At 35.1% G+C, this 27,821-nt stretch overlaps 1 protein-coding gene across 1 annotated transcript in view; it reads right to left on the bottom strand.

Moving 5' to 3' along the window:
• Positions 1–1,479: 1,479 nt before the first annotated feature.
• Positions 1,480–27,821, bottom strand: part of MS3_00006928 (uncharacterized protein) — a 30,053-nt gene continuing 3,711 nt past the window's right edge. Inside the window, exons 6-16 of the mRNA XM_051215166.1 lie at positions 26,075–26,502; positions 21,333–21,783; positions 20,608–20,826; positions 19,459–19,647; positions 16,207–16,301; positions 12,697–13,110; positions 10,936–11,350; positions 7,656–7,862; positions 6,359–6,622; positions 4,595–4,717; positions 1,480–4,087 (exon numbers count right to left, since the gene is read on the bottom strand). Of these exons, the coding sequence (XP_051068356.1) occupies positions 4,064–4,087; positions 4,595–4,717; positions 6,359–6,622; positions 7,656–7,862; positions 10,936–11,350; positions 12,697–13,110; positions 16,207–16,301; positions 19,459–19,647; positions 20,608–20,826; positions 21,333–21,783; positions 26,075–26,502 (2,829 nt within the window). The 3' untranslated portion in view covers positions 1,480–4,063. The remainder of the gene's footprint in view (positions 4,088–4,594; positions 4,718–6,358; positions 6,623–7,655; positions 7,863–10,935; positions 11,351–12,696; positions 13,111–16,206; positions 16,302–19,458; positions 19,648–20,607; positions 20,827–21,332; positions 21,784–26,074; positions 26,503–27,821) is intronic.

Genomic DNA, 27,821 nt, shown 5'->3' with positions numbered 1-27,821 from the left:
CATTTATATCTGTTGATGGTTCTACCAGATCCAGATGAACACGGACGAAACGAGTATCAGGAGTTGTGAAAGAGCCCAATGAATATTTCTGTGTCTAATAACCTTAGATTTCTGGGAGACTACACAGCAGTGTGCTCACTTCCTCATGTCTCTATTCATGCCAAAATGGCGAAATCGTTCTGCTATGAGCTTGATGGTTGCTCGAACACTAGCATGAGGAAGCTTGTGGAATGTATCCAGAACTTGGCGTTGGTAATGTTTCGGCACGATTTGACGATCTCTTCGTGAAGGTGTGTCTCATAGTAAGGTTTCCTTTCCTTGTCCCATCTGTTAAATACTCGGTTTCAGGGTTGACGAAGATCTTTCGTGCCGAACACCAGAGTCTTCTTTTTGAAGCTGAGCGAGTTTAAGAAGGTCGTTTCCTTGGAAACTCTAAGGATGTTATAACAGACGAAGTCTGCCACAACATTGTTTACCCCAGAAATGAGTTCTACATCTGAAACAAACTGCGAAGTGTGGTCCATGTGTCGAGACTCTCGAGGAGAGTATGTGGTGGCATTGGACCCTAACCACACAATCCTCAAAGCTTAACACGAAATAACTGGAAAAAATTTGTATTGAACATTTGACGTGGAGAGAAGACCTACAATGGAGAATGCAGGGAGCAGTAATTAATTCAACTTATCGGATGGCTCAGCCTCACAGGCGTGGTCTTTCTCGTGCACCTTATCTCTTTCACTCAAACTAAACGTATTTTTTTATCTCCGGTCTAAATGTGTTCTCCATCATACATTGGTAATTGTTACAATATGATGAGTCAGTGTAGAAAATGATGTGACTTCCACGTAAGGTCTTATAGATTAAACAGTTACATCACAACTAGTCTACAATTTTAGGAATAGGTATACAATTATACAATAATGAAATAGATCCTAGTTATACAAATATTTGTCTGAAGATCTTTAAGAATCGTAAGAGGTTTGTGATCGGTGAAAACAGTGAATACTCTGCCTTCAACAAAGTGTTGAAAGTGTCGTACAGTAGAATCAATAGCTCGGAGTTCCCTATCGAATGTGCTCCCCCGATTCAATGTCTAGCAGCCGTCTTGAGAAGAATGCCAAGGGTTACCAGGTGTGGTTAATCTATTTTTTAAAACCTCGTGGATCGCTCAATGGGATGAGTCTACTGTGACAATAATGGGCGCTTCAATGTCCTGAAGTGAGAGCAATGCTAGTTTAACGATAATTTTATAACTGCGTAAGAGACATGATCTAAAGTAACTTAAGAGTCTGTTCGGTCATAAAGTAAAGGGAGGTAAAATATCCGAAAATACGGAAAAAATCACAATATTTGTAATTAAAGTAATGATATGTAAAGTTCCAAAAAGGAACAGACTCACATTTTACGAGCAGATGTGCCAGATCACGTCGAGCTCAGCACTAAATATGTCACAAGTATTCGGAATTTCACATCTTAGCTAGTAACACATTACATAATCGAAACATGCCAAGTCAGTATTATGAAGAACCGTAGAAGTTATGACGAATGTTCGAGAAATTAAGTTTTAAATTATAACTAGTTAGCACGTGTTATATCAGGTTTTGATAACTGTAAGAGATGATGGCAACTTCTGAAGAGTTATCGAGTACTTATTTGTTTAAGGCGAATGATCACAAGGTATGCTTTGAAAAGCTGTTCTCTGCAAAAGGGTTATGCACACGATGCATCCTCCCATCACAATAATGCTTTGAAACTCGAAAATACGGCGAACGAGACTGCTAGATTTTTAGGAAAGGGGACATCCTCTTCCCTCGCTTGTTAACTCAAGTTCAAATATCAGTTCGACAATCCCATCTCCTTGATGATACCTCCGGTAAATCAACTGAAAATATGTGTAAACTAGTCGACTAAATATCACTTGTATCATTAGATTTCATTGACTGAGAATTTTTCACTAGACAGGTTATCTTAAAAAATTAATGATAACGTATGAGCTCTAAACGACTTAACAAGTTCATCTCAATCGATTTCCTCCTTCATCAGTCGTGCTTGGAATTGGACATCCCTGACAACACGAATGCCCCAGTCAAGTGAACGAATCACATGAACTAAGTATTAGTGGGTGTTTGATTCATCCTTCATAGCTGTGTTCGAAACTCGGTTGACGAAAGACGAGTTAAAAACTGATAAAAGGTGTCTCGAGCGAAGTAGTGTTGTGACATAGACCGAAGATAGTATGCATGTTTCTTTGTTTCTGAGTCTCCTGAAAGCCTGAGTATGTAGTAGTTGCAAACTCAGTGTGGGAAGTTGCATGACACCCATCATAACCCAATCTGAGAAGCTGATGATTTCGTTTCATGTAATGAAAATAATAGCTGTTTGGCATCTGGAGTTGTTACGGTTCACGATGTATATTAGAACGATATGTGGACTGTACGATCGCATAGCACAATTGATAGTGGGCTCCTTATACTGATAAAACATATTTTATTACAGTATGTATACAAACCAATGTTTCTTGGCAAAAGCCAAGTAATTTTGGCAGGTTCAGTACTCAAGCAGCAAACCAAGATTAGTTACTAGTCGAAATGCACCACCACCACCACTCCGGTTGGTGAGCCTCTAATTTGGGGACGGCCTATAAGAGACGCTAAATAAAACCAGGTATCTTAACCACTTGGAATGCCGTTCCTCGAATAACAATTTAAGCCCGCCTCATGTTTTTAAGTTTGTGTACATGATGTACCTTAAGTGACAGAATCGTCTATCTCATTACTTATAGATAGCTTTAAAGTTCGGATACCTCTACCGAATGTGACAGATAGGACTGGATGACATGAACATCGCAATGTACAACTTAAGGTACATCGGTGATTATTAAATTTAAGTTTTAAAAAGAGTATAATAATGGTAGTCAATCATGGGGTTTACTAGCAATGTAGTACAATGAATAGAATGACACTACGTAAGATTACTGATTATAAAGGTCACAACCCATTCCCGCTAGCTTACAATAAGTTGCTGATTTAGTGACAATGAGCGGTGATTTTGACGTGCTTTGTCTTACTTACCGTTGTAACCGGTTATGAGATTACAATCAAGCAGTTCGAAACCTAACATCAAATGCCCAACATTTGAAGTTTTGTCGTTGTGACCGAGTCTCGGATGATATGGACTTTTACCAGAATACATAGTATCAACACTTGTTAATTAATCATAAATATGATTATTTGTGCATTTTATTCAGTAGCCCAATATGCTCTCTCGCCCACTCTTGTATTCTCGCTCGAGAAGTCAGATGAGGGATGAGCGCATAGCACATCGTTTATCAGTATCAGATTACGGACAGTACCCGTCATAACAACACTAGATTTTCTCTACAACTTACCTTGTTAATTTTATCATCTCGCAGTAGTGACGAAACCTACGTGCTTTAGAAAATGTATGGTAGCGTTGGATTCTGCAATCTAATTGATTATCATTACTATCAAGCCTGATTCACACGGTGAATGCTCCACTTCAAAGTGGAATAATAACAATTAAAATGAAACTGACTAATATTAGTATACTGTCAGTTTTTCCTTTTGAATGAACACAAAACACCATGTACAAAATAGATTTACAAGTTACAGAAAAAGAATTAACAGAAACAACTTTTTTTCTGAAGGGGGTAGTATAACCAGTAAGAATTAAACAGTCAATTAATTAATCACTGTTAACTTAAGAAGAGAGCAGGGAATAAATGGAAAAGAAGAAAATCATAGATGCTAAATTGTATCTCCTATTTTTAACTCATTACACAGGAATGTAAGTCATAAAAACAGAAATCACGCTTTGTTTGCAAACAGATTCATAGGAAGATTTACATGTATAGTTCAAATATTTAGCCTAAATATATATAGACTACACATTGACATCAAACTAACTCAAAAAGAAACATAAGCACTAAATCGTTTCAATATGAATAAAAATCAGCAATTCAAATCTATACAATACCGAAAGTATCTGGACGATGCTTTGTTTTTCTCGCTTAGAATTAATTCAAATGACTAAGCACTAAGCATCAATGAAAATGTGCATAGAAGCTCTGGCAAACAAAAATAAGAAAAAAAACAAATATAAAAATCCAGAATAGTGTATAGTGCTACAACATTGAAATGAATTACTTTTATCCCAGAAACAAGAAGGATTAACAAGATGAATGGAGAATAACAGTACTACAATTAAAATATAGTAAGCATAGAGTACTACGGGACATCCCAGTAGTGCGGATCTATGATCCAAAGTCACTAAATCTAGCTGCGAACGCTTAACCTTATGAACACTGGAGCGAGATAGGGGACAAGAAGTTTGAGAAGTAGACCATAGTGAAAGCAAGCGCGTGAACTGATTTGTCATTATTTTCAATGTATGAACGAATTCTTGCAGTACGTTTATTAAACATGATGAAATTGTTTTATAAACTAAAATCGCTTTACTATGTAGTTCATATATATAAAGATATGAGATGGTCAAGATATGAGTATAATCCACGCCTTAACATATTACATATATGATTTCAAACAATATAAGGATAAAAACCAATAGTACTTACTCTGACAAACAGTTGAAAATCTTTTAAACTAGATTTTAATGCACTTGTGTAAGATTGAACTAATTCTGGAGATAATTGTTGTCGTGGCAGAAAGTAATCTTTTAAATATGTGTACAATCCATCCTATATAAATTACAGAACAGAATGATCAAATTAGTTTGATCTGATTGATTATCGAATCAAAAACGACAAGTGGAGAATAGGAAATGAATTTCATTTCGGAGCTTGAAAATTTTCCTGACATTAAATAAATAAACATAACACTAGTGCAATGCAATTTAAAATTCATAATTAAGTTCATTTCAAGAGCTGATAGGCTGATATAGTGATTTCATGCTTTAGTATTGATGTAAGATGCATCACACTAGACAAGAATAGTGAATTGACTGATGATGCTGTGGATTTTCATCAATTGAGCTGAGTTCAACCACCGCGTACCTCAACGTGAAATTTTGACAAGTGTGGGAGTAGGTTGAGAGAAAGCAAGAGGAAACTAGACCGACACAAGATCAATCTAATTTGAACTGATAATATATATATATATATATATATATATATATATATATATATATATATATATATATATATATATATATATATATATGTCCTATATTTTACTTCGTTTATAAGTGACTGACATTTAGGTTAGACACACTTCGCCTACTTCGGATTAGTCACACAGGTAATAATATCATCAACTCTCATAAAGGATAAATATACACAAAAACATGTACTTGGTAAATGGATCGAAGAAATATAGATTGTTATACAAAAAATTAATAAATGCAAACAAGTATCACACAACATTTTTGTAGTCGGAGCATTCGATAAAAACTGCAAATTTATGATTTCATCTATTTTTATATCAACAGAAGAAATATAGTAAAACAAAAGAATAAAATATTGTATCTAAGTAGACGCTTATATAGTTTATAGATAGTGTTGTCATTCCATGGTTCTTTATGAAAATAAATGTCATGAGTTCACTTGCAAAATATTAGGTTTTAAATGACACTCAATCGGTTATACACAACGTAAAACCTGGTAGACGTATGCATCCGTGTAAGCTGCCACAACCCACTAGCATAGCGAAATGAGATCGCTAGGGCAAATCACAGAGTAGTAGAAATAGTGATATAATTAGTGGTAGTGGAAAGAATTAGACGTAGAAGATATGATTTTAAAAAAATAGATTGGTAGTTCTAGGTAAAAATAAAAAATGAATGAGTCTACATCACTGTGGACGATTCTTAGCCATGTCATTCCAAGTATCTCTGGCAATCGGGTGGACACCCATCGGATAGTCTGTGTCTACCTTTACAGCTCGATCCAACAGTCGATAAATACATGAACTGATATTACGTTTTGGTTTTGCAAAACCTATCTTTCTTTTAACCTACTCCTACACCAGTGATCACTGAGCGACAAGATACTGTCACTCTCTTGTATATAAAATATCATGTGCAAACTTTGAGTGATCTTCGCAGTCCAGTATCCACAAACTTTACGATAGGTGGGAACTTTATAACTGTACAAAACATCTTATTTTGATTAAGTATAATTAGAAATCTTGTGATAATATCCCAGAAAACACTTATTAAATTAAGAACGCTATACATCAACATAGTATTCAACTTCTGAAATCCTATGCAAATCTGAAAGAAGTTAACTTTCTAAACAGGCAAACAACAGAATTAATTAGAACACTTATCAAGCTCAATAACAAAACAAGATTGTCACTAGAAAAAAAGAAAAACAACTAACTTGTTTTTGATACAAAACATGAAGACTTTCAGAAATTTTATCCAAAGCCAATATGAACTGACCATCAGTCAAACGAAAGACAGGAGATATCGGACCAAGTATAAAAAATGGGACAAGATGTGGCAACAAAAAATCTTCATAAAATTGTAAATTATGAGCAGCTGATTGTATAAGTTGTAAAAATAATATTACGCCTGAACGTAATCCAGTTGGATCATCAGACTCTAAGCAAGCTTGAACTTGTCCAAGTACTGTAGAAAGATTCTAAAATGTTAAATACAAATGGTTCATATAGAGTAAAGAAAGTCTTAAAAAAGAACTATGATAATTGTAGTGGAATATTGAAGAGGTGTGTGTGTTTCTACATGTATAGATGTCGAGTTTGAAATAGAAGGTGAATTACTGATTATCGTACGAACTATACATGAAATAAGTATCTTCTATCATAATTATAGAAAATGTGCTAAAAGGTGATTTTCAACACTACTACTCTACATTAACAAGGTTGTTTTCATGGTTAAGGCTTGACAATGTAGCTGACATATGTGAATATAATGAATGTAATGACTTTAAAAAGTGAGGAAGAGCTCCTAAATATTTTAATAATAAAATGGTTGATTGTATTTCAGATTTCCATATTTATGTTTGTTGTATATTGTCAGTCAATCAAATGTAATCGACGTAGAACCCAAATGTGAGCAAAAGTTATTACATATATATACCAAAGGAGTTGAAATAATAATAGTATCAATGAGTGAGAAAAAATATTGACTGAACAACACGATTCAAAAAGGAACCATGAGGTTTATGTGAAGGAATATTTGAATCCAAGATCTACAGTATGATAAAGAATGAATGTCTTTACACCAGTATAACCGATTATGGTCAATGTCATTCATCTTCTGGAATCATGTGGACTCCAAGCAGATAGTCTGTACCTATTAACGTAGGGCTCGGTTTAAGTCACTGACTTCATGAACCGATATCATATCATTTTTGGGAGTCTTAAGTCTATTTAGAGTATTGTAAATTTGTTCTTATCCTGGTATACGAAATTCATCAGTGGTTAGTGTATTTAGAAGTCTACTATACTTATTAATCGACTACAGGGTCCTAGACTGGACTATGAATCATAATTAATCTAGAAAAACTAAATTACGTAAAATAGATGACGAACTACACACTTCAAAGTTATCATTCCATGTCACAACCCAAAGTAATGACTTAACAAAATAATCCATGATATAGAATGGATAATAATCATTATATACTATGGTTTATAAACAGAACAACTAACTTGTACAATATTTTCACTAATAAGTTGTGAAAATACATCAGGAACTGATTGATATATAGTTTGAACTAATTGAAGATATCCGCGGCGTAGTAATTTTTTTTCTTCAATTAATGTTGGATGATTCGGTGGTAATGATTCATTTAACGCATTAATGATAACTTCCATTAAATGCGGTAGACAAGTTGATAAAAATGGAATACTTTGGTTCTATAGAATGAAATGAAAAAAGCATCGAAATATAAAAGAAAGTGAAGCGCATAAAATAGGCAAATTACACTTAAATATGCCCAGTGTATAAAAACACATGAAGTCAAGTTTACAACCAAATATCCGCATGACACTGGTCAATATTTTGTGTCAGTAAGTTCTTTAAATTAGATGGATGGTTTAATTGAGCAGTTGTTAATATCGTTTTGGACGATATCACCAGAGTTTACTTCATTTAGAAGCGAGCATCTTAGTTACTCCACAAGCGTTTACTTAGTTTATGCTAGTGAGATAACTATACTACTCATTTCTACATAAAGTAAGCGCTGATGATGTTGCCTAGAACGATAATGAAAGGTTCGCAATTAGGCTAAGAAGCTCAGAAAACTTAACAGCACAAAAAGCACTCACTTGAACTGCAAATCTTCCTCGCTGGTTAATTTAATCGATTTCAATAACTATTTTTGATTAATACACGGTACTGAGAAGAATTCTATCTACGCTACGACGAATTACTAACGAACAAACTCAGTTTCATTTAGAAAACACTTATTACGTAAAATTTTACATATTTTATTTGTTAAACCATATATAAAATAAGTTATCCATAAGGTTACTACGGAATTTGTTTAGTATTATACTAATAACGGATTTTTGAGAACTCTTTATGGACACCAATCTATCGAATCCTAGGATGTGGAATCGTTTAACGTATAACAGGAACAGTAAACCTGAGGGAATTAGGCAACTTTAAAATCAATATAGAGGCAATATTAACTACACCTTAACTGATCAACGAATCTTAACATGCACCGATAGCTGATTAAACACTGTATAATTTGAAGACATCAATTATTATTACCGAGTTCGAGATTGAAGAATGTTGAGAAAAATAATAGGTTATCAAAAACACTGTATGCAAACTCACAGTCGTGTTGGGAGCTTATGACGAATCCTCATTAGAAGTTATGCCAATAATTAGAGTTCTTACAATCACTATTGCTAAACTAAATTTGATTTTGAATGCAGTAACAAAAACAATAAGGTAAATTTTAATGGAAAGCTATGACTTGTAGAAAACCCAAAACAAGTAAGATCAGGATGAGACATCTATCACGCAATCAAGTAATTAAGGGATTTACGTCACTGCTAATAAAAATATGGAGCACAATATCCTAGTTTAACTAGTCCTACTTCATAAGTGTAGTAATTTATTGCTGATGAAATATGTTCTTGAACGAACCCTTACGCTTATTAACTTAATACATATACATAGCCTTCCAGTGTATTCTGCAGTATGAACTGTCTTCATGACTGCCAACAGTGTGCTTTCGATGTACTGAAACTCATCCCTCTGTCGGACAATTGCTTCAACTTCGACACCACGTTTCGCTACACACTATAAACATTATAATGAGCAGCGTCCAATACAATAGTACTCAGTGGCAAAATTATGTAGTAAAATATGCTACATGACTAGTGTTCCTTAATAGCGGGATACTAAAACATACTACAAATTCTAACAAAAAAAGCACTGGTGTTGTTCCCATATAGAATTACTTAATCATTCCATCTAAACCGGCATATATTTTAAAATAATATAAATCTAGAAAAGAAACAATACAAATTAGTGATTACATGACTATTTCTATTCAAAAGATAATAGATCACAATGATAAACAGTTAGGTCGAAAACCGTAGCGTCGTTTTTTGGGAGTATACAAAATAACAGGCAAACAACAACTTAAAGTACCGTTTACTCAATATAGAGGTGAATATCTTAGGGAAATAAAAACATAATACGCAAGCATTAATTTTATACAGTAGTCAACAGGCTTCTCAAAGTTTGGGGCCTATAGTTATTATATAACATGCAAACAATAGGTCTGATGAGTGTCACATCTAAGTTTTATAAGGTTACTACTTACAAAATTTGTATTTTTCAATTGTCTATGCTTTAAACTAAGTTTATCTTTGCGGTGAATATTTTTACGTACAAAATCTGTCATTCTATAGTGGTAAAAGGAACATCTATTCTGTTAATCAGTTTATTTGAAGGTTTGTGTCAAGAATCCAGTCTAGTGACTAATTTATCAGCATTATATCAATGTACATCTATCGACCAGGATTCTGTGTATCATGACAGTAATTAAAATGTGTTCACAACATACTGAAAATTTCCTTCGAAATAAGTGTCAACAGTGAAAAAAAAATCGATTGTTTAAAATGTGAATTAAATTGGACCAAAGTGTAAATCAAGTTAGAACACATTAGAATATATCAAAACAAAACGTTCTCAATGTACCATAATCTAAGCAATGCCTACAAAATCCAGTACTATTCAGAGAAAAAATGCAGAAAAACTGAAAGCCTTTGTTCATGTAATAATGAAGCAAAGGTGGATTGTAGTTAGCAGTGAAATCTACGATTTATAATTTGCCCCATTTGGAACTTATCATCTGGATATACCTAAATCCCAATGTTTGTGATCATACTGAGATTTGAACTTAACACTTATCGCTTTATAAACGTAGATTTAGCCCCAATCGAACTTACTTAATACCTGTAACTAAGTGGTAATATCGAAGCAATTCATTCAGAATTGATATATGCCAAAATAGATTGACCAACCGTAGGCTTTAACATCAATAACAGAGAAACAAAAATCCCTTACAATCAGAAGTTATAAACAATGATACAACAAAATCATTGGTAATAGTGCAAATTCAATCAAAATTGAGTTTACAAACTCGTTTACAATAACATATTATGGTGTGTCTAGATTAATAAAATATACTAGTTGTTCTATAATAATCGTTGCAAAGCCACGGAAATAACTCAAATTTTAGAATTAATGTTTATAATTAATTAGACTTATAGTTAGTTTTACCGACCATCTATTTAGTAGAATCACGACACAGATCATTACGAAACATGATACTTGTATAGGGTTAGTCAGTTGGAAAACTGGTAAAGACTAAGACAATATAATTGAAGAAAAAAAACACTCATAGCATGTTAATCAAAAGAGAAGTTGAAAAATGTTTGCAAAACAATTGTGACTAGTTTATACCTTATATCTCAGTACTACTTGTGTAACAAGAGGGATTACATCTCTGATTTCTTTCCAACGTTGTTCGGCGTCGACTATATCTAACACTTGATTGGCAGTAGTATAACAAGCGACTGTAGACTGTAACGGTCTTACCAACTTGGGAACAGCGTCTACAAGCGCAACCAATAAAATATCTGATGTCAAAGTACTTCTGCATCCAATCGAGTTAGATTCATTTGTTGGTACAATACAAGCAACCATTCGATGCAAGAATGCACGAACACCGGCGCATGCAGCTTGTCGACCGGGACTAGCAGCTTCTGTAGGGAAGCGCGACAATTCTGAAATTATGAGGTGCATTGCATCAATTAACACAGCTTCACATCCAGAGGTCATAACAGACTTTGGTTGAGAAAATACTCGAGTCGTTTTTCTAAACAATAAATTAATATAAATGAAACAGGAACAAATAATAACACATAAATAAACATGAAAAGGAATATAAGTGATATACTTTAGTGATTATCTGTTCCTTAAATTCCTTGGTGAAATATTTGCCTAAATATTTTCAGATGAAATAAACCATGCAAATGATTAAGAAATAACATAACTGTTAATTAATCATAATGATATATTATAATATCTGTTTTACAATATTGTGTAGATCGATTAATTAGGGAATAACCTTCACGAACTGACACAAGTTTCAATAACATAAAGGCGTGTATAAGACTGGTTAGTGGATTAATGATCTATTAAACGTATGGATGTCGGTGAAATTTACAGTAGAATTTAGTAATTTAATTTGTATTTGTAATTTATTATGATTAGGGTTAGCGACTGTAATTGACTGTAAACCATCGAAAATAAAGGATAAGTTCCAATGAAATATTTATGGATTTCAACAAAAGAATAGATTAGATTGCAATTGTAAAGTGTGAACTTAATGCTCAATTAGGTAAACTGAAACATTTGAAAGGAACTCCCAACGTTTCAGTTCAGCAAGCAAAGAGTGGTAAACACCTATTGTAACCATGCCCATGAAACTACTTATTCTTAACAAAGACCAAATTTAAACAGAAAAAGAGATATTATTTAGTCTCCCTACCTCGACATCGACCAAACAATGAGAGATAGATATACTGAGTACTTTTGCGATCAATGGTTGGGGTCGTTCAATAGAAGACTAAAGAGTCTTTTCTACAGGTCACGCGAAATCAAAACTGTATGACTTCAAATGAATTTTTGGAGATAAAATTGCCTAATGTATCTCAAATGAGCTTAGTCGAGCCATGAAGAGAATATCCGAACAGCTTTAGACACATTAATGATATATACTAGTAACTAAAACCAAAACGTCGAAAGACTAAGATATCTCGTGAGAAACTCGTACCAAGAGGCTTTGAGCAAGACGAAAGGCAAAACAACTTACATAGAGAACAATGAAGAGTCTATACAATGACCGTAACCAGTGGTGAGTAACAACAAAAAATAGATAGACGAGCAGAAGAGATAAGTAACACGAGACAGCTGCTGATGGTGATGTCAGTGTCGTAAAAAAAGTGAAAAACTCAATAAAAAGTACAGATTGGTAAAACAAGTTGCAACCTATGCATCACATGTAAAGGCTAGTGATATTGCCTGGTTGCCCGGAATGGAGTCACTGAGGTGGTTAGAACCTGAGACACAGTGGCTGGAAGTCAAATGCTTTAGTCAAACTAAACCACCGCTTCAGTACACCTTGCAAATTGTATTATTATATATATAAAGGAGACTTACGTAATAAGATCAGTAACTTGTTTCACTAAAATTCCACGAACCTCAGCTACTTTCGGATTCTGTTCAGTAACATACTTTGTCACAAACTGATCATACTGAATCATAACAGGAGTAAGTAAAACACGAAATAATTCTCCGACGCGATCTTCTCCGTTGTTATTACTGTTATCTGAGTTAGGCAGTTGGATACCACCTGCAGCGATAAGTTGCGCAGCTGCTTCATAAAGGAAACCTTGTTCAGTAATACCCAAGCCTGTTTTAACAGATTTTCCAAAATTCGATGTATTTCCATTGGCAAAACCAACATTTCCATTTAGTTCACCATTTACAACACTAGAATCTGGTTCTAATGACAATTCTAATAAGTCGGAGAAACGTGAAAGATATTCTTCGGTATGTGGAAGAAGAGTTTTTCTATATTTATAAGAAAAACAATGAATAAATCTAATGTTGAGTAGAATAGAAACAGTAAATTATCGACACGCAATAACAAAAGGTTATTTTTAAACGTTGTTACAGTGATAATAATGATAAAAACTAATTTTACTTATGCACCAGGTTAAGGTATTTAACTATACTATTTGCATATGACGGCCAGTGATATTGCGATTCGACTGTCTAAACCAAAACTAGATGAGGGTTCGAGCCAGCGACCTATAGGCTGAAAGTCAACTGTGTTCATCTCCAAGTTATCGAGTTTTAGTAAAATATAAAAAACTACAGTACGATCTGACAGGGATTTCAAATCAATGAGAAATATTATTAGGTTTTCAGCATAAAACCTTAAAAAATTTGGGAGATGAGAGGTTTCCAGCTTATGAAGTGGTGTAAAAAGATAGTTTTTGGATTAACGGTTGTTAGCTTCAGTACAACCTCACTCTCTTGTATGAAATTTTAAACATTGTGCGACTCAGTAGCTTGAGATTTCACCAAAAGAGTTTAAAAAGTGAAAACTGGCAATTATATTGCTCTAGCTTTCTCTAGAAATAGTAGGAAAACAAGGTATCTGAAGGGAAACCAACTTGAATAAATTTCTAATTCAAATATAATGCTTAGCATTATGCAACTTTTCAGCAGCCCTTTGTACCTCATGAATTTTTCTTGTTATACTTGATGTATTTCCTGTTGCCCTATTGTATAAAGCTGTTTTTATGTAAAATAAGTAAATAAAGATAAGTTATCCTACAATTTGCGCATTTTAATCCGTTAATCACTCTCTTAGAATAGTTAAAATCATTCAGACTAATATTCACTCACATCATTAGGTTGAGATAACAATAGTAATAAATGTCGAATGAGGCCATTTTGATCATTTTGTTTTGTTAAAAGAAATATTATCGTTATTCACTTGGTATTGTTTTATTTGAATCTTCCTATTGATGTTTTAGGACTGAAATTGATCAGCCTCTTATTGGCATATGTGCATATGCCTCGATATTGCCTTAATTTACAAGCATTATAAGCAAAGATGGATAGTGCCTAGCAGTGGAATCCAGGACGCGCGTTTCGTCCTGTTTGGGACTCGTCAGCTGGATGTAACTGCATCTCAGAGTTGATGTTCACTCTGGGACTCGAACTCAGTACCGTTCGCTTCAAACGCCATCACGTTATCCACTTAGCTACTGAGTCCTGATAGCCACTTGCTTGTGCAATGGGGTGAAGTTTAATTCACTTGGCATTGTTTTACTTGAATTTTCCCATTGATGTTTTAGGACTGAAATTGGTCAGTCTCTTACTGAGTTCGAGTCCCAGAGTGAACATCAACTCTGAGATGCAGGTACATCCAGCTGACGAGTCCCAAACAGGACGAAACGCGCATTCTGGATTCCACTGCTAGCCACTTTCCATCTTTGCTGATAATTATCGTTATTGTTTAAACACTGAAATTATAGAACTTAACACAAGTACCAGTTATGTTAACACATGATTTAGTTTGATATGTTATGAAGCTCAACCAAAAGGTAAATATGTGAGGTTTGACCATTAAAATGTGACTCTAAAGACATTCAGTTTCGTTATTACGGCGTACTGTTGTGTCACTACTTTAAGGAAACTACTACAGAAATATGATCATCCCATAATTATCGAAGGAGGTTAAATTGTGATTAGAGAAGAATTTCAAGATAATAAACAATAATCTAGAACTGTGAGAACCCACTGAACAGTTATAAAAGACTTAGAACCTAGCACATATGTTCATCGGTGGGAGTTGCTGAACGATATGAACATAGTTGAATGAGATTATCACGACAAACGTTAAAGTAGTAGAATTAGTAACAGTACAAGCGATGGTAAAAAAGATTATGAATACAGAAAAAGATTGTCGAAGTATATTATGACAAAATCAATAATTCTGGTACCCAAGATCACATCGAAGACAAGGAATCAATGAATCTACTTCATTGTGACTAATTATGAACTATGTCACCCAAAGTTTCTAACCGTTGATCGTGATTATCACATATACTAACATGATTTATTTCAACAATCAATGAATTTATTGTATGATACCATATTTTGGTTTGTCCGCCTAGTTATATATTTTATCGGAATGGGGTTGTGGAGATTGTTAAGTTTTTTGGTTTAGATCATGAATCTATCGATGTTAAACCACCACTGAAAACCTGGAAGCACTGGACGGCTGTTTCGTCCTAATATGGGTCACTTTAGCAGTGTAAATCCATGAACCCGAAAGCGGGAATCGAGCCTAGGACATTCGGTCTTACGCGTGGACGCTTAAACTATAGATCAATGAGCCGGCATCCAGTGGTGTTAATGTCTAACTTCAAGCAACCCACGAAATCGCACGACTATCTTCCATTGTCTGAAGTAGATACCTGTATCTACCTGACACGGATTAGCTTCACTGGCACGGCTTCTAATTAGAACTCCGAGAATTTCATTACGAAGATAGTCACTAATGAGCATATGGTAATTATTAGTATGGGCTTGTGGAGATTTTAAGATCTTGATTGAGATCATGAATCAATCAATGTTATATATATATATATATATATATATATATATATATATATATATATATATATATATATATATATATATATATATATATATATAAACTAAAGATAATTTTTAAGGAATAACTGAAATTAAAGGATGGTCAGTGTCAAGCCGGATGACAAAATGATTTAAAAAAGAAACATTTAAGAAAAATCAATCAGGAAGACGGATGTTAACCAAATATTATTTGATTTACTTCAAACAGAAATAGAGCTTTAGAATAATAAAAAATGTTTCTCCAAAATTACATTTTAAAATCTGTTATAGGTTGGAGGAGGTGAGAGAAACAATCAAGATACACTTCGTCAATGAACAATTAATGAATAATTCCGATTCGTTTATCGACAAACAGGAGAAATTAGGAGACAGAGCAAAAAGTCCACTGTTAACACTACTTTAGAAAAAAAGTAAATTATATCGGGATGAAAGAAAATACGGGCGAAAATTCTGATAACTGATTATAAAACATTCTTTATGAAATATACTTACTTGTGTGACTTTATAATGCGATTAATTAAATAAGCGCAGCGAATTTTAACACTATGCCATGAACTATGCAAACCTCGATCATCAACAAATGCGAGCTAAATTGAATTTAAATGAAAAAAAAAGAAACATTTTTTTATCGAAACCATACATGGGTTATCTCTTTGTTTGTTGCTTCAAATGAATGTTACATTATCGGTCAACATAGGGAAGAACTTAAAATTTATGTTATTATGACTGCGAATGCATGCACCACACATAAATTCATTATTCTCTAGAAGGTTAATATTTTTATTAGTAACTGAAGGTTGTAGTAAGCCCATTCAACTACTGTATCATTTATCTGCTCACTGTAATTTAGACACTTAATCCACTATGTAAATTTTTATGTGAGTATGATTGAGCACATCAATTTTCAATCTATTCTCCCATTGGTTGTAATACACAGATAATCAATAATTTATCCATACTTGATTAACACTCATAAATATATATGTGGGTTTTTAACACTCACTCACACACACTCTTGGTTTCCCTATGTGCTTGCTTGTTATACACTTACGGATTTTACCAATCTTCAACAATAAACTATCTCTATAACTGATGTTCGGGCTTTTGAATAACCTCTAGTAAATTCATAATTCTACTAGATTTAGTGTGTATTAAATACTCAGTTAACGGGATATCATTTATTGGAGTCAGATATAGGGGGAATTAGCCTCTGCAAGGTGATATATTTAATAGGACAGGTCAGTCAGTCATATGTGAATGTAGAACTTGGTATTTATGTGCAACAGGTGAATTTTTCACACTACATCAGCATAGCGAGATGTCAGAGTAGAATTGGTATTAATAGATTTGATGGCAGTAAAAATGATTAGGGAAAATAGACATAACCGGAGAAAACATGGATTAATGGAATAAAGATTTTAAAATTGCAGAACTTATGAGCTAAGAGAGGACAATGAGTTAATACACCCGCGTCACAGCGAATGATTGCAAGTCATATTACTGAATGTCTGTAAACGATCGCTACGATAATCGTGAGGACCAAAATCAGATATTTTACACCTACCTTCCAACATGGATCAGTTCGACTTTCAATGAATCATAGCGCGAAGCTAGATTTTGTTTTAGGCACTCCTACCTTTCTTTAAATCCAAATAAACACCAGCCTATAGTGCGCGTAGAGGTGGACAGTACCTGAGTGGGCATGAGTAATACTTGTGTCAAATACCTCAGCTGATGAAGATTCATTACCATGTCAACCGATTCACCATGGTTATTTAGCGCCCTGCACCTAGCCTACGCTACAAATAACGTAAATCTCCGAAACCATACTGCGTTTTCTAAATTCGTACCAAGATCTCATCAGACACTAATGCATAAGAATTGACGGGATTGCCAAGTTAAACGAAGCAATAAACGAGCTCAAAAGTAAGTAATTTTCTAATCTGAAGAATAAATAACAGTTTATATTCTAAGGCAATGTTTAGAATCAGTTATTGATTGAATCCTCACCCGTTACTCGAACAGTAATGAGTAAAGTATAACTCTAAATATGATTAGCAGTAACTCGCACTATAGGCTTCATTAAGAGTAGTTTACCCCATGTAGGAGAAAAACCATAGCATGTGTAATTATTAGCGATTATGTAGTAATTTTTTTACAATAACGGAATATTTTTATTAGCTTAAAAGTAGTTTTCGAAACTAGTTTACATAAACGCATACAAATATCATCTGTATATTTACATCTCGTGAACATTATCCAGACAATTAGGGGAGCTTACATGAATTTAATCTAATCGAATGTAATCAATTATTCACCAAACCTATATATGATGTATCCAGATTAAAAGAAAGATAGAAACTGAATCTGTCTGTATCCATGTTAACGGTTCTGAGATATACGACACATGATATTAACAATACATAGACCATTGTGACAACTAAATCCTTGGCGACCTGCTTGAACATCTGGGCTACCTGTTTCTTGCCATCTAAATATTTCACAAGTTATCTGTTTTTGCTTGTTTGAACACATCATTATGTCTATTAATCGCACAACCTATTCAGGTGCGTTTAAGAAAAGTTTATAACCTTTCGCCGTACAGGTTATAAAAAAGCCCAATAAGAGACATCATGGCTGCTAGCAAAATGCAGCGACAAGAATGTACATTATTCAGATGTTGATTCCTGGGCTCTTAGCTTCTAACTATCGACCACTCAATATTTATCGTCAAGATCGACCAAGAAGTAAGAAACGGAAACTTTTTGAAATAATTTGTGCTGAGAATTTTACATTATATCAAAAATATAATATTGAATAAAGCTAATAATAATATTAAAATAAAATGAAAAAATTGATAATTGTTAGTGATCGATCACATGTTTACACGCCAAATTCAGAATTGAGCTTACCGTGTGTTGGTTACACGTATGTATGCTTGCTGTGGACATGACCCTAAGGCTAAAAGCCTATAGTTTTCGACCATATAACAACAAATCTATATTTTTCCACGTAAAATAATAAATACACGGTAATTTCTGAATCTGAAGAGATTACGTCTGTACTAATTTATTAAATATAATTTAACTAGCTAAAACCCATTTAACACTTATTATTTTGTCTATTTATACAATTCTGCACGTTTTCCCGGTCGAAATGTCCAACATTAAGTAATCTTCATTCAAGGTTGGCATTTTTTCTACACTGGTGTATTGATGTTACAATAAGACGCTTTTGCATTCCTTTGAATGTCATTCTAAATACGATTATGCCCGATAACTTCATCAATCTACTTCAGGGTCTCAATAAAATTTATTCGAGATTTGACTCAAATAAGCTGGGAACAGATTATGTAGCATTGATAACAGCTCACATTATTTCAGGTAACTTACTTGAAAGACAATTTTCGCCACGTGATTGAGTTGTGCATTATGATAGCAAGTTGTTTAAGGTAGTCTTTTGCAACAAAACTATTGTTTGGTTGATAAAGTCTACATAAACCACCACACCACTAAATGGTCAAAGTTATTGTGACTGCACAAAAAATCTTTACTTAACCAAAATATGATTTAGACAAGTTTCTTGGCAATAAATAAAAATTATAAATACATCACAAAGCATGACTTAATAAAGAAACCATAACAACAACTAACATTGGGGTCTTTAAGACGTGCACTAAAATTAGACAGCATTAAAAAGCAACGTTAATCTAGGTAGATAACAAGAGAAATATAAAAGACGTACCATCACATTCAAAAGGTGTTCAGGTACCAGCGAAAAATAACGTTCATACCGAACCATTATTTCGAAATACTGTAACTGAAGAGTTTCATGTGGTAAACGAGAGAAGGAATCACTGCACAGTATAGACATTATTGATACCATAGTTTCATGTTGAGGAAAACTTTGACAGAAGTGATCATTTTTACTGGCCTGAAAAAGAATTATGTAAAACATTATATGAAACAGATCATATTTGTCATGCATGTGAAAAAACTAATCATATATAAGTATATAAACTTGGTATTCGGTTAGTGGGAAGGCCGTTAGGACCCTTAAACTGAAACAAGATTCGAACTTGCAACTAAATTGTTAAGAAGTCAGTTATACAATGATTAAGTTACTATCCCAACAAGGTGTAGTAGTAAAGTGGAGACCGAATGTGAAATAACTATCTACTGTTTCTTCAATACTACTCGAAGGAAAAACAAGATACCTAGATTTAATTTAGCTATAAAATGAATAATCTAGATGACACAAGATGAACAGCAAACGAGTTAAAACAATAGTAACATTCATGATAGCAAGAAAGACTAAATGTACGGAATATAGTCAAAAAAGGTAAGATAAACTTATGGAATAAAAAGTATGCAACAATACTGGAACTCTGGATCCAATAAAATATAGAAAACGAATCTATCTAAAACACTGAGATAGACTGAGCCATGTTACTCATTTTCAATTACTGGTCATGATCATCGCGTAGATCCAACCAGATAGTTCACATCTATTATTAAAACTTAGTTCAACAGCTGGTGATTCCATGGACAGACGATGTGTCGGTATCGCCTTAAATCTATCCCTACTTTGGTCAACACTGTGCATTGAGGTGGGCGATGGTTGAGAACATGCAATGCATGTTTTACGGTACCATCAACCGTTTCACCACATTTGCTTAGCATCCTACTACTATAAAATAAGCGAGCAATACTCCAAGGACATCTATTAACGGATACAAGAAAGTATGTCATCTAATTCCAAAATCCACACTTTACATTCATTGAGTTAAACCGAGCAGAGAGATGCACAACATAATCATTCGTTAGTACATACGCACACAACAATAACAGTATACTAAAATAGAAAAAAAAATTGAATACCTGATAAACCTACTTTGCAAATTTCTCCAAACAAATAGAATAAATTCAAAGTTACATCAATTTGTTGCACATGTTCCAGAGGAAATGAAGATTTTTCCATACCATTTGAGTTGAGTAAATGATGGGAATGTCTAACCATTTGATGTATAGTATCCAATACAAATCTTTGATCTAACTGTGTAATGTTTCCGAATAGTGTGCGTAGTTCATGTCGGTATTCTTCATATTCACTCTGGAAGAACAAGATGATGCAAGATAAAAGTCAATTACTTAATAAATAACATATTTTTAGCATTAAGTGGTGGCTTGACGGTTAATGCGTTTAACTTTCAGTAGCTAAATCCCATGTTTGAACCTTAGTTCATCTACTTCGATTTGAGCAACACAATAATATCACTAGCCCTCATATTTGGTATGTCTGGAAGTTAACCACACGAATCTGTACCAGATTGGTAAGTTATTAATAATGAGTTATGTACTCGGCTGAGTTATACTGACTATATAAAGGCCTATGATACTATATATATATATATATATATATATATATATATATATATATATATATGAATTAAATAGCCTCTAGAATATTAACGTAGCTCATACTTATTACAAACCATCCATGATTGCAATTTTAGATATTTGAGGCTGACAAATAATAGACGGACTGAAAAAATGACTGTTTCAATACACAGCCTGCAGTATTGCTCCAAAACTCGTTTTTACACAAAAGATTCTTACCTCATCATCATCTCCTTGATTATCACGAATCGGAAGACACTTCATCTTATCTATACATGCAAATAGAAGACGTTTAACAAAAAACGATCTGATTTCATTTATTTCCAGATGACCAGGTGATGTAGTACTGTTCAACAATAAAGGATTTGTAGAATCCAATGAAGTTGAACTATTACGATTACGTGAACGACGTCCACCTCCTGGTGATAAAAGATTTTCCGACGGATGATTTACAACGCTTTTCAATAGACCCAGATAAGAACGAAGAAATGGTGTAACCACTTGGCTGATTTGTTGCTCTTTATGTTCAAATAAACGTACAGCAATATTTAATCGGTCTTCCAGGGCTTCTAATGCAATGGGTAAGAATGAATTATCATCTGATTCGGATCGAAACTGATTATTAGCTTGATTTGAACTGTTATTTATCCAAGTTGCTTCATACAAGTTCCTAATAAAACAAAGTTTAAAAAGTAATGGTTCAAATTATTATTATTATTATTATTATTATTATTATTATTATTATTATTATTATTATTATTATTATTATTATTATTTACCACATTATTCACCCTCTTTTGTACTTATACAGCGGCTCGTCTTTGGTGGAAATTCGACTGTATCTAAACATTCTCGAGTCACTGTCCGGTCGAAAATTGAATTCTACTAGCAAATACGAATACTGAAGCAGTTTTTCTGAAACCACGTGCACCATTCAAACTGGCTGCCTTCAACGTTCGCACACTTATGCAGGTTGGACAACAGATAGGGCTGGCTATGTCTTTAGAAAGTCTTAATATCGATGTCTGCTGTCTATCCGAGACCCGTATTCAAGACTCTGGTGAAGTACTACAAATTCGCTCTCCATCTGTTGCTTCGAAAAGCTTGTTTTACGTGCGCTTATCCGGGGACCCTGTGGCATCTTCGTCTGGTCTTGCTGGCGTTGGTATCGCACTAAGCGCTAGAGCTGAGGCAGCACTAATCGATTGGATCTCTATTAACAGTCGGTTATGTGCTGTTAGATTAGAAAGTTCCATCAAAGTGAGAAATCGGCGTGAGAAACGATGTCTTTTCGTCATCTCCGCCTATGCCCCGACAGATTGCAGCCCAGATGCAATCAAGAATGAGTTTTACCACCAGTCATCTGTTCTTCTCCAGAAAGTGCGTCCGACAGATATGGTAGTACTAGCCGGAGAATGCTCAGGTCGGGCGTCTAGGCACAGAAGAGTCGTTAAGGTGGCCGATGGGGACTCGTTGGTCGCAGGTCAGGTAACGGGGACCGTCTACTGCAACTGTGCACATACCACAACATGTTCCTAGCTAGCACTAACTTTCGACACAGTCATCGCCGATGTGCTACCTGGTGTCCTCCCTCTGCATCCCAAGCCTGGACTCAGACTGATCACATCGTGATCAGCTACCGCTGGCGTGATTGTGTACAAGACTGCCGCTTCTTTCGGAGTACCTATCTGGACTCTGACCATGCCTTGGACTGAGCCAGTCTTACCTTACTTTTCAGTGGACAACGAAGTGACCGCCACAAAAGGATTGATGTTAGCAAGCTGGTTGCAGCTTCTGTTGCTAGTAAGTATCGAACCGAGCTAGCTTCTAGGTTAGCTGCCATTCCATTGAAAAGTATAGATGAGCATTAGTTGCAACTGCATGATGCCATGAAAATGGCGAGTAAAGCTGCTTGCGGCTTCGCGAAACGTCCCGCTTATAAGTACTGGGTTTCTTCAGGCTCTCTACAACTCATTAAACCCCGTCGGTCTACTCCGGGTGACCATGAGTTTCACCGCAAACGACGACTGTTACGCAATGAAATTGAGCAAAGCTTGCGTAAGGACCGAGAAGCCTGGTGGTCGAAGCGTGTTAATGAGCTGGAAGCAGCAGCTGCATCTGGTAATTAACGGAAGCTCTTCCAACTCATCCGATCCACTGGCAGCAAGAAGTCTGGTGTGAGTGAAACAATCTGCGAGGATGATGGGATGCCAATCACTAACATCCATCGACGTCTTGGACGATGGGCAGAATTTTTCGAAGGGCAGTTCAACTGGCCTGCTGCTCCGGCAACATCGGTCAGACTGTCCTGCCCTCCATGGCCGGTGACGACTGATCCACCAAACGAGGAGGAAGTCCGCAAGGAACTCCAACTCTTGAAGCGTTACAAATCACCTGGCCCAGATGACTTACCTCCGGCTCTTTTTAAAGATGGTGGTGACTTTCTGACTAAGGAATTGACGACGTTGTTTACAAAGGTTTGGGAACTAGAGAGTGTACCAACGTCATGGAATGAGTCGATAGTTGTCCCTATCTTTAAAAAGGGTTCACGTCGTTCCTGTAAAAACTATCGGGAGATAAGTCCACTTCCGATTGCGTCCAAGCTACTGACTTCCGTCATACTTCGTAGGTTGTTCAAAACCCGAGAAAGATTGACTCGCGAGGAGCAGGCTGGGTTTCGTTCTGGTCGAGGATGTATTGACCATATCTTCACCCTCCGCCAAATGTTAGAACACAGCCATACTTATTAAAGGCCAACAATCATAGTGTTTCTTGACATCAGGGCTGCCTTCGATTCGTTGGACAGGACTGTTCTCTGGGATTGTCTATTGAAGAAGGGTGTGCCTGAGAAGTTCATTAACATCCTAAAAGCCTTATATACAAACACCTCAGGCAGAGTGAGGGCATACAACCACCTCTCTCCATTGTTCCATTCAAGCAGTGGGGTTAGACAGGGTTGCCCAATCTCAACATTCCTCTTCAACTTTGCCATCGATGATATTCTGGGAACAGCTCTGATGAATGTAAGTAACGGCGGTGTGGATCTGTCGCCTGGAGAAAGACTTCTCGACCTTGAGTATGCTGGCGATATTGTCTTACTGTGCGATAATGCCCAAGACATGCAATCCGCACTTAATCAGTTGACAATCAGTGTCTGTAGGCATGATATGTGCTTTGCACCTTCGAAGTGCATAGTACTTCTACAAGACTGGCAGGATTCCAATCCTGTACTCACCCTGGATGGTGAGCAGATAGAAGTAGTCGAGAAGTTCGTGTATCTGGGTAGCTGCATAAGTGTTGGTGGGGGTGTGAGTGATGAGATCAATGCATGTACAATGAAAGCCAGAGCGGCTTATGCCAATCTGGGCCACCTTTGGTGCCTTCGTGATGTTAGTCTGGCTGTAAAAGGTCGGATCTACAACGCGTAGGTGAGAGCAGTTTTGCTCTATGCTTGTGAAACTTGGCCCCTCCGAGTTGAGAATGTTAGACGACTCTCTGTGTTCGATCATCGTTGTCTCCGAAGGATTGCTGACATCCAGTGGCAACACCATGTCAGTAATGCAGAGGTTCGGCATCGTGTGTTCGGGCACAGAGATGATAATCCAATTGGTGTCACCATCTTGAAACACCGACTTCGGTGGCTTGGACATGTTCTCCGAATGTCGTCCCAGAGAATTCCACATCGTGCATTATTTGCCGACTCTGGGACTGGTTGGAAGAAGCGGAGAGGTGGTCAGTGTATGACATGGTGTCGCGGCATGAAAGCTGCAAAGGACTGGCTTCTGTTGGTCCTTCACGACTCCCTGGTTGGGGTCCAAGAGATGGTGCTACACAGTGGCTAGAGACGTTATCAGATATGTCTCAGAATAGAAGCCAGTGGCGAACCTGCTGTAACCTTTTACTTTCGTCATAAAAGTGGTTGTGTCTCCCTTGACTGAAAGATTTCTTCTGATTGTACTTTTCCGTTCCCTCATTATTACTACACTACCTTACACCAATCTCTTCGTTATTGTTCTCTTTTTTTACGCTCCTTACCTTTTTTTTCTCTTCGAATTCTCATTGTTTTGTGTGGCGCGTATATACTGGTGCTCTCTTGTACCAATATTTATGTGTTTAAATAAAATAAAATAAATCGTATTTGTGATTGAAAGCTTTTAAAGAGATGTAAGGGTTAATGATATTGTTCAACTGCCTAGTCAAAGTAGATATGGTAGGGTTAGAAACTTACACCTATTAGTGGATAGCTGGGTGTTTGAACTACGAAGAAAGATAACAAATGGAGTAGGAAGCCAAATATGATAATATAGTAAGATAAATACCAAAGGCACCTAAGTTTTTCTAATCTATCTTGAATCATTTCACATAAGATTGTGAGGAAATCGGATTGAAAACAACCAAAAAATAAATTTTATTCTCACTCATGAGATTAATTATTTGTAATCTCTCAATAATTTTAATTGTATTCATTAAGCGACCAATGCAAAAACTAGGTAATTACAGAAAGTGCCGAAGAATGTATCAAACGAGTGCTAGGTTCTAACTGGTTATCAATAAGAATTACTAACGTGATACAACCGTATTCGAGTTCCGAGTTTTAGTAGAGGTTTAAACCGATTTAATTGCCAGTTGTATAAAGTAGAGATTATCTGATTATCATCCAAACCGCAGTTTAATTACAGTATTCCAATCTGTTAAGCAATTTTTCATGGCTTCTAAAGATACGTACACATATACTCCACTTATGGTTGTTTGATAAACAGAGAATCATCAAACGTCAACTGAAGTGTCCATCAATACATTTAGTCTATTATTTAGATCAGAACATAAAACATGAACAATCAGTTGCATAGATTACCAAATTAACACGCCCTACATGCGTGGACAACCTGTAAACGACTCAGCATATCATGATTATGATAATAAGACAAAGATTAATCAAAATAAAACAAATATCAAAATACCTGTACACAGACAATAATTGATTTCCCATTGCATCGATCAAAGTAGCAAATGTAGATAAGGATTCTAATTGATCTTCATTTAAGTTGTCACAAGTGTCGTTAGCTGAATTCATCATGAAATTCGATATATTTGGATCATTAATTAACATAGATCCTAACTGTTCCCAAATACCAGTTAACAACCTTAATTTGTCAATTACTTGCATACCTTTATTTACAAAACCTATTAAATATAAATAAATCCCGCAACGAATGATTGCATTTGCTGAATTATTATCAATTGATAATTGTAATAATCGGCTTAATAATGTAATCCATTCTGTATTGGCCACAAGTGTTAAATCAACCCATGATGCATATAAACCAATGGTATGAAGAATTTTGCGAATCAGACATGCATTCGATTGACATGAATTAAGAAATCGATACTGGAAAAAAAAATCATATTGGAGTATGTTAAATTATGGTTATTTTATGCTGAAGCAAATTATTTTACTAAGAAAAGTATGTTTAATATAATACGATAACAATACTGCTCAACGCCAAAAATGGGAAATCTAGATAAACTACAAGATATCGTTGACATACTTTTTGAAATGTATTTAGAGTTATTATCACAGGTGAACGGATATTGTTTAGCTTTTCTCATATTAACTGTTAGGGATATCGACCAGTATGTGAATGTGAAAAAATTAATCAAGCAGTAAATATTATAGTGTAGTTGTAATTTGGCACATTCAATCCGTAAAGAAGTGAAGTAAACTTTCCCAAAATCCTCATATTTCAAGGTCCATAGGTGGCCAAACAAATACCCCAAAAGTATACCATAATATACAACCATACCGTACAAGTACCAACTTTTCTATACAGTGAATCCACAATTCGAGTGTCATTATGATAACCAATTACATAGAAATGAGTGGTTGATAACATCAATATCAGTGATCTTAACAACAAAATGTGTTATAATACGAACTGCCATGATTACTTCAGAAATAACTGTAGTTAAACCCGGTTTATTCTAGTTTACTTACATAGTTTCGGGGGAATTCCACACGCAAGTTTTTGCTATGGTGCTTACTAACATTTACAAGTCCAAATACACGCATAATTTGTCCATACGCAGGTTTAGTTATTATTACACATCTTCAGTTTCGTATAACTTCTAAGAAAAACTATACAGAGATAGATTACACATTATTCAGATGAATATATATTTTACCGGTATTGGTTAATTGTACGGTACTGAAGATGATGCACGCTATCGCTTCAAGTAATGTGCTAACAATTTAGCAAGAACTAGTTTAGAAGACGTAACAAATTTTCTAACTGAAGTGAATAAATTTGAGAAATTTCTTGATAATGTTAAGGCGGTCGCAAGAATAGTCAAATTTTAATAGAAAGGCTAAAATCTATTCAGAAACGATAACCGTTCGCACGCTTTCTACCAATTCGATTTTCCGCATGATCTTTGCCCTTTGATTGGCTGTCACGTTTTCTTAGTTCGGTAAATTGCTACATGCTTGGTCATATTTTGCTAATCTAGTAGCGACCTTTTTTGTACTAATTCCGTTTGAGTTGAATGTCTTACCATAAATATGAAGTTACCTGAAGTTTCGTCTTCCTCCGGTCTTAGTCATCGGGTTTGATGTGTTGAGTACAATTAACTGTTGTCATTTCCGAAGAGAACCGGATGTATTAGGGAAGCCCAGTCGTTTTCAGTCCTGAATCCGTAACATCGTAGGTC

The sequence above is a fragment of the Schistosoma haematobium genome, chromosome 2 (assembly GCF_000699445.3).
Source record: "Schistosoma haematobium chromosome 2, whole genome shotgun sequence".
NCBI classification, from domain to species: domain Eukaryota; kingdom Metazoa; phylum Platyhelminthes; class Trematoda; order Strigeidida; family Schistosomatidae; genus Schistosoma; species Schistosoma haematobium.
Note: the sequence above shows the minus strand (reverse complement) of the source record. Positions and strands in the feature narration are given on the sequence as shown.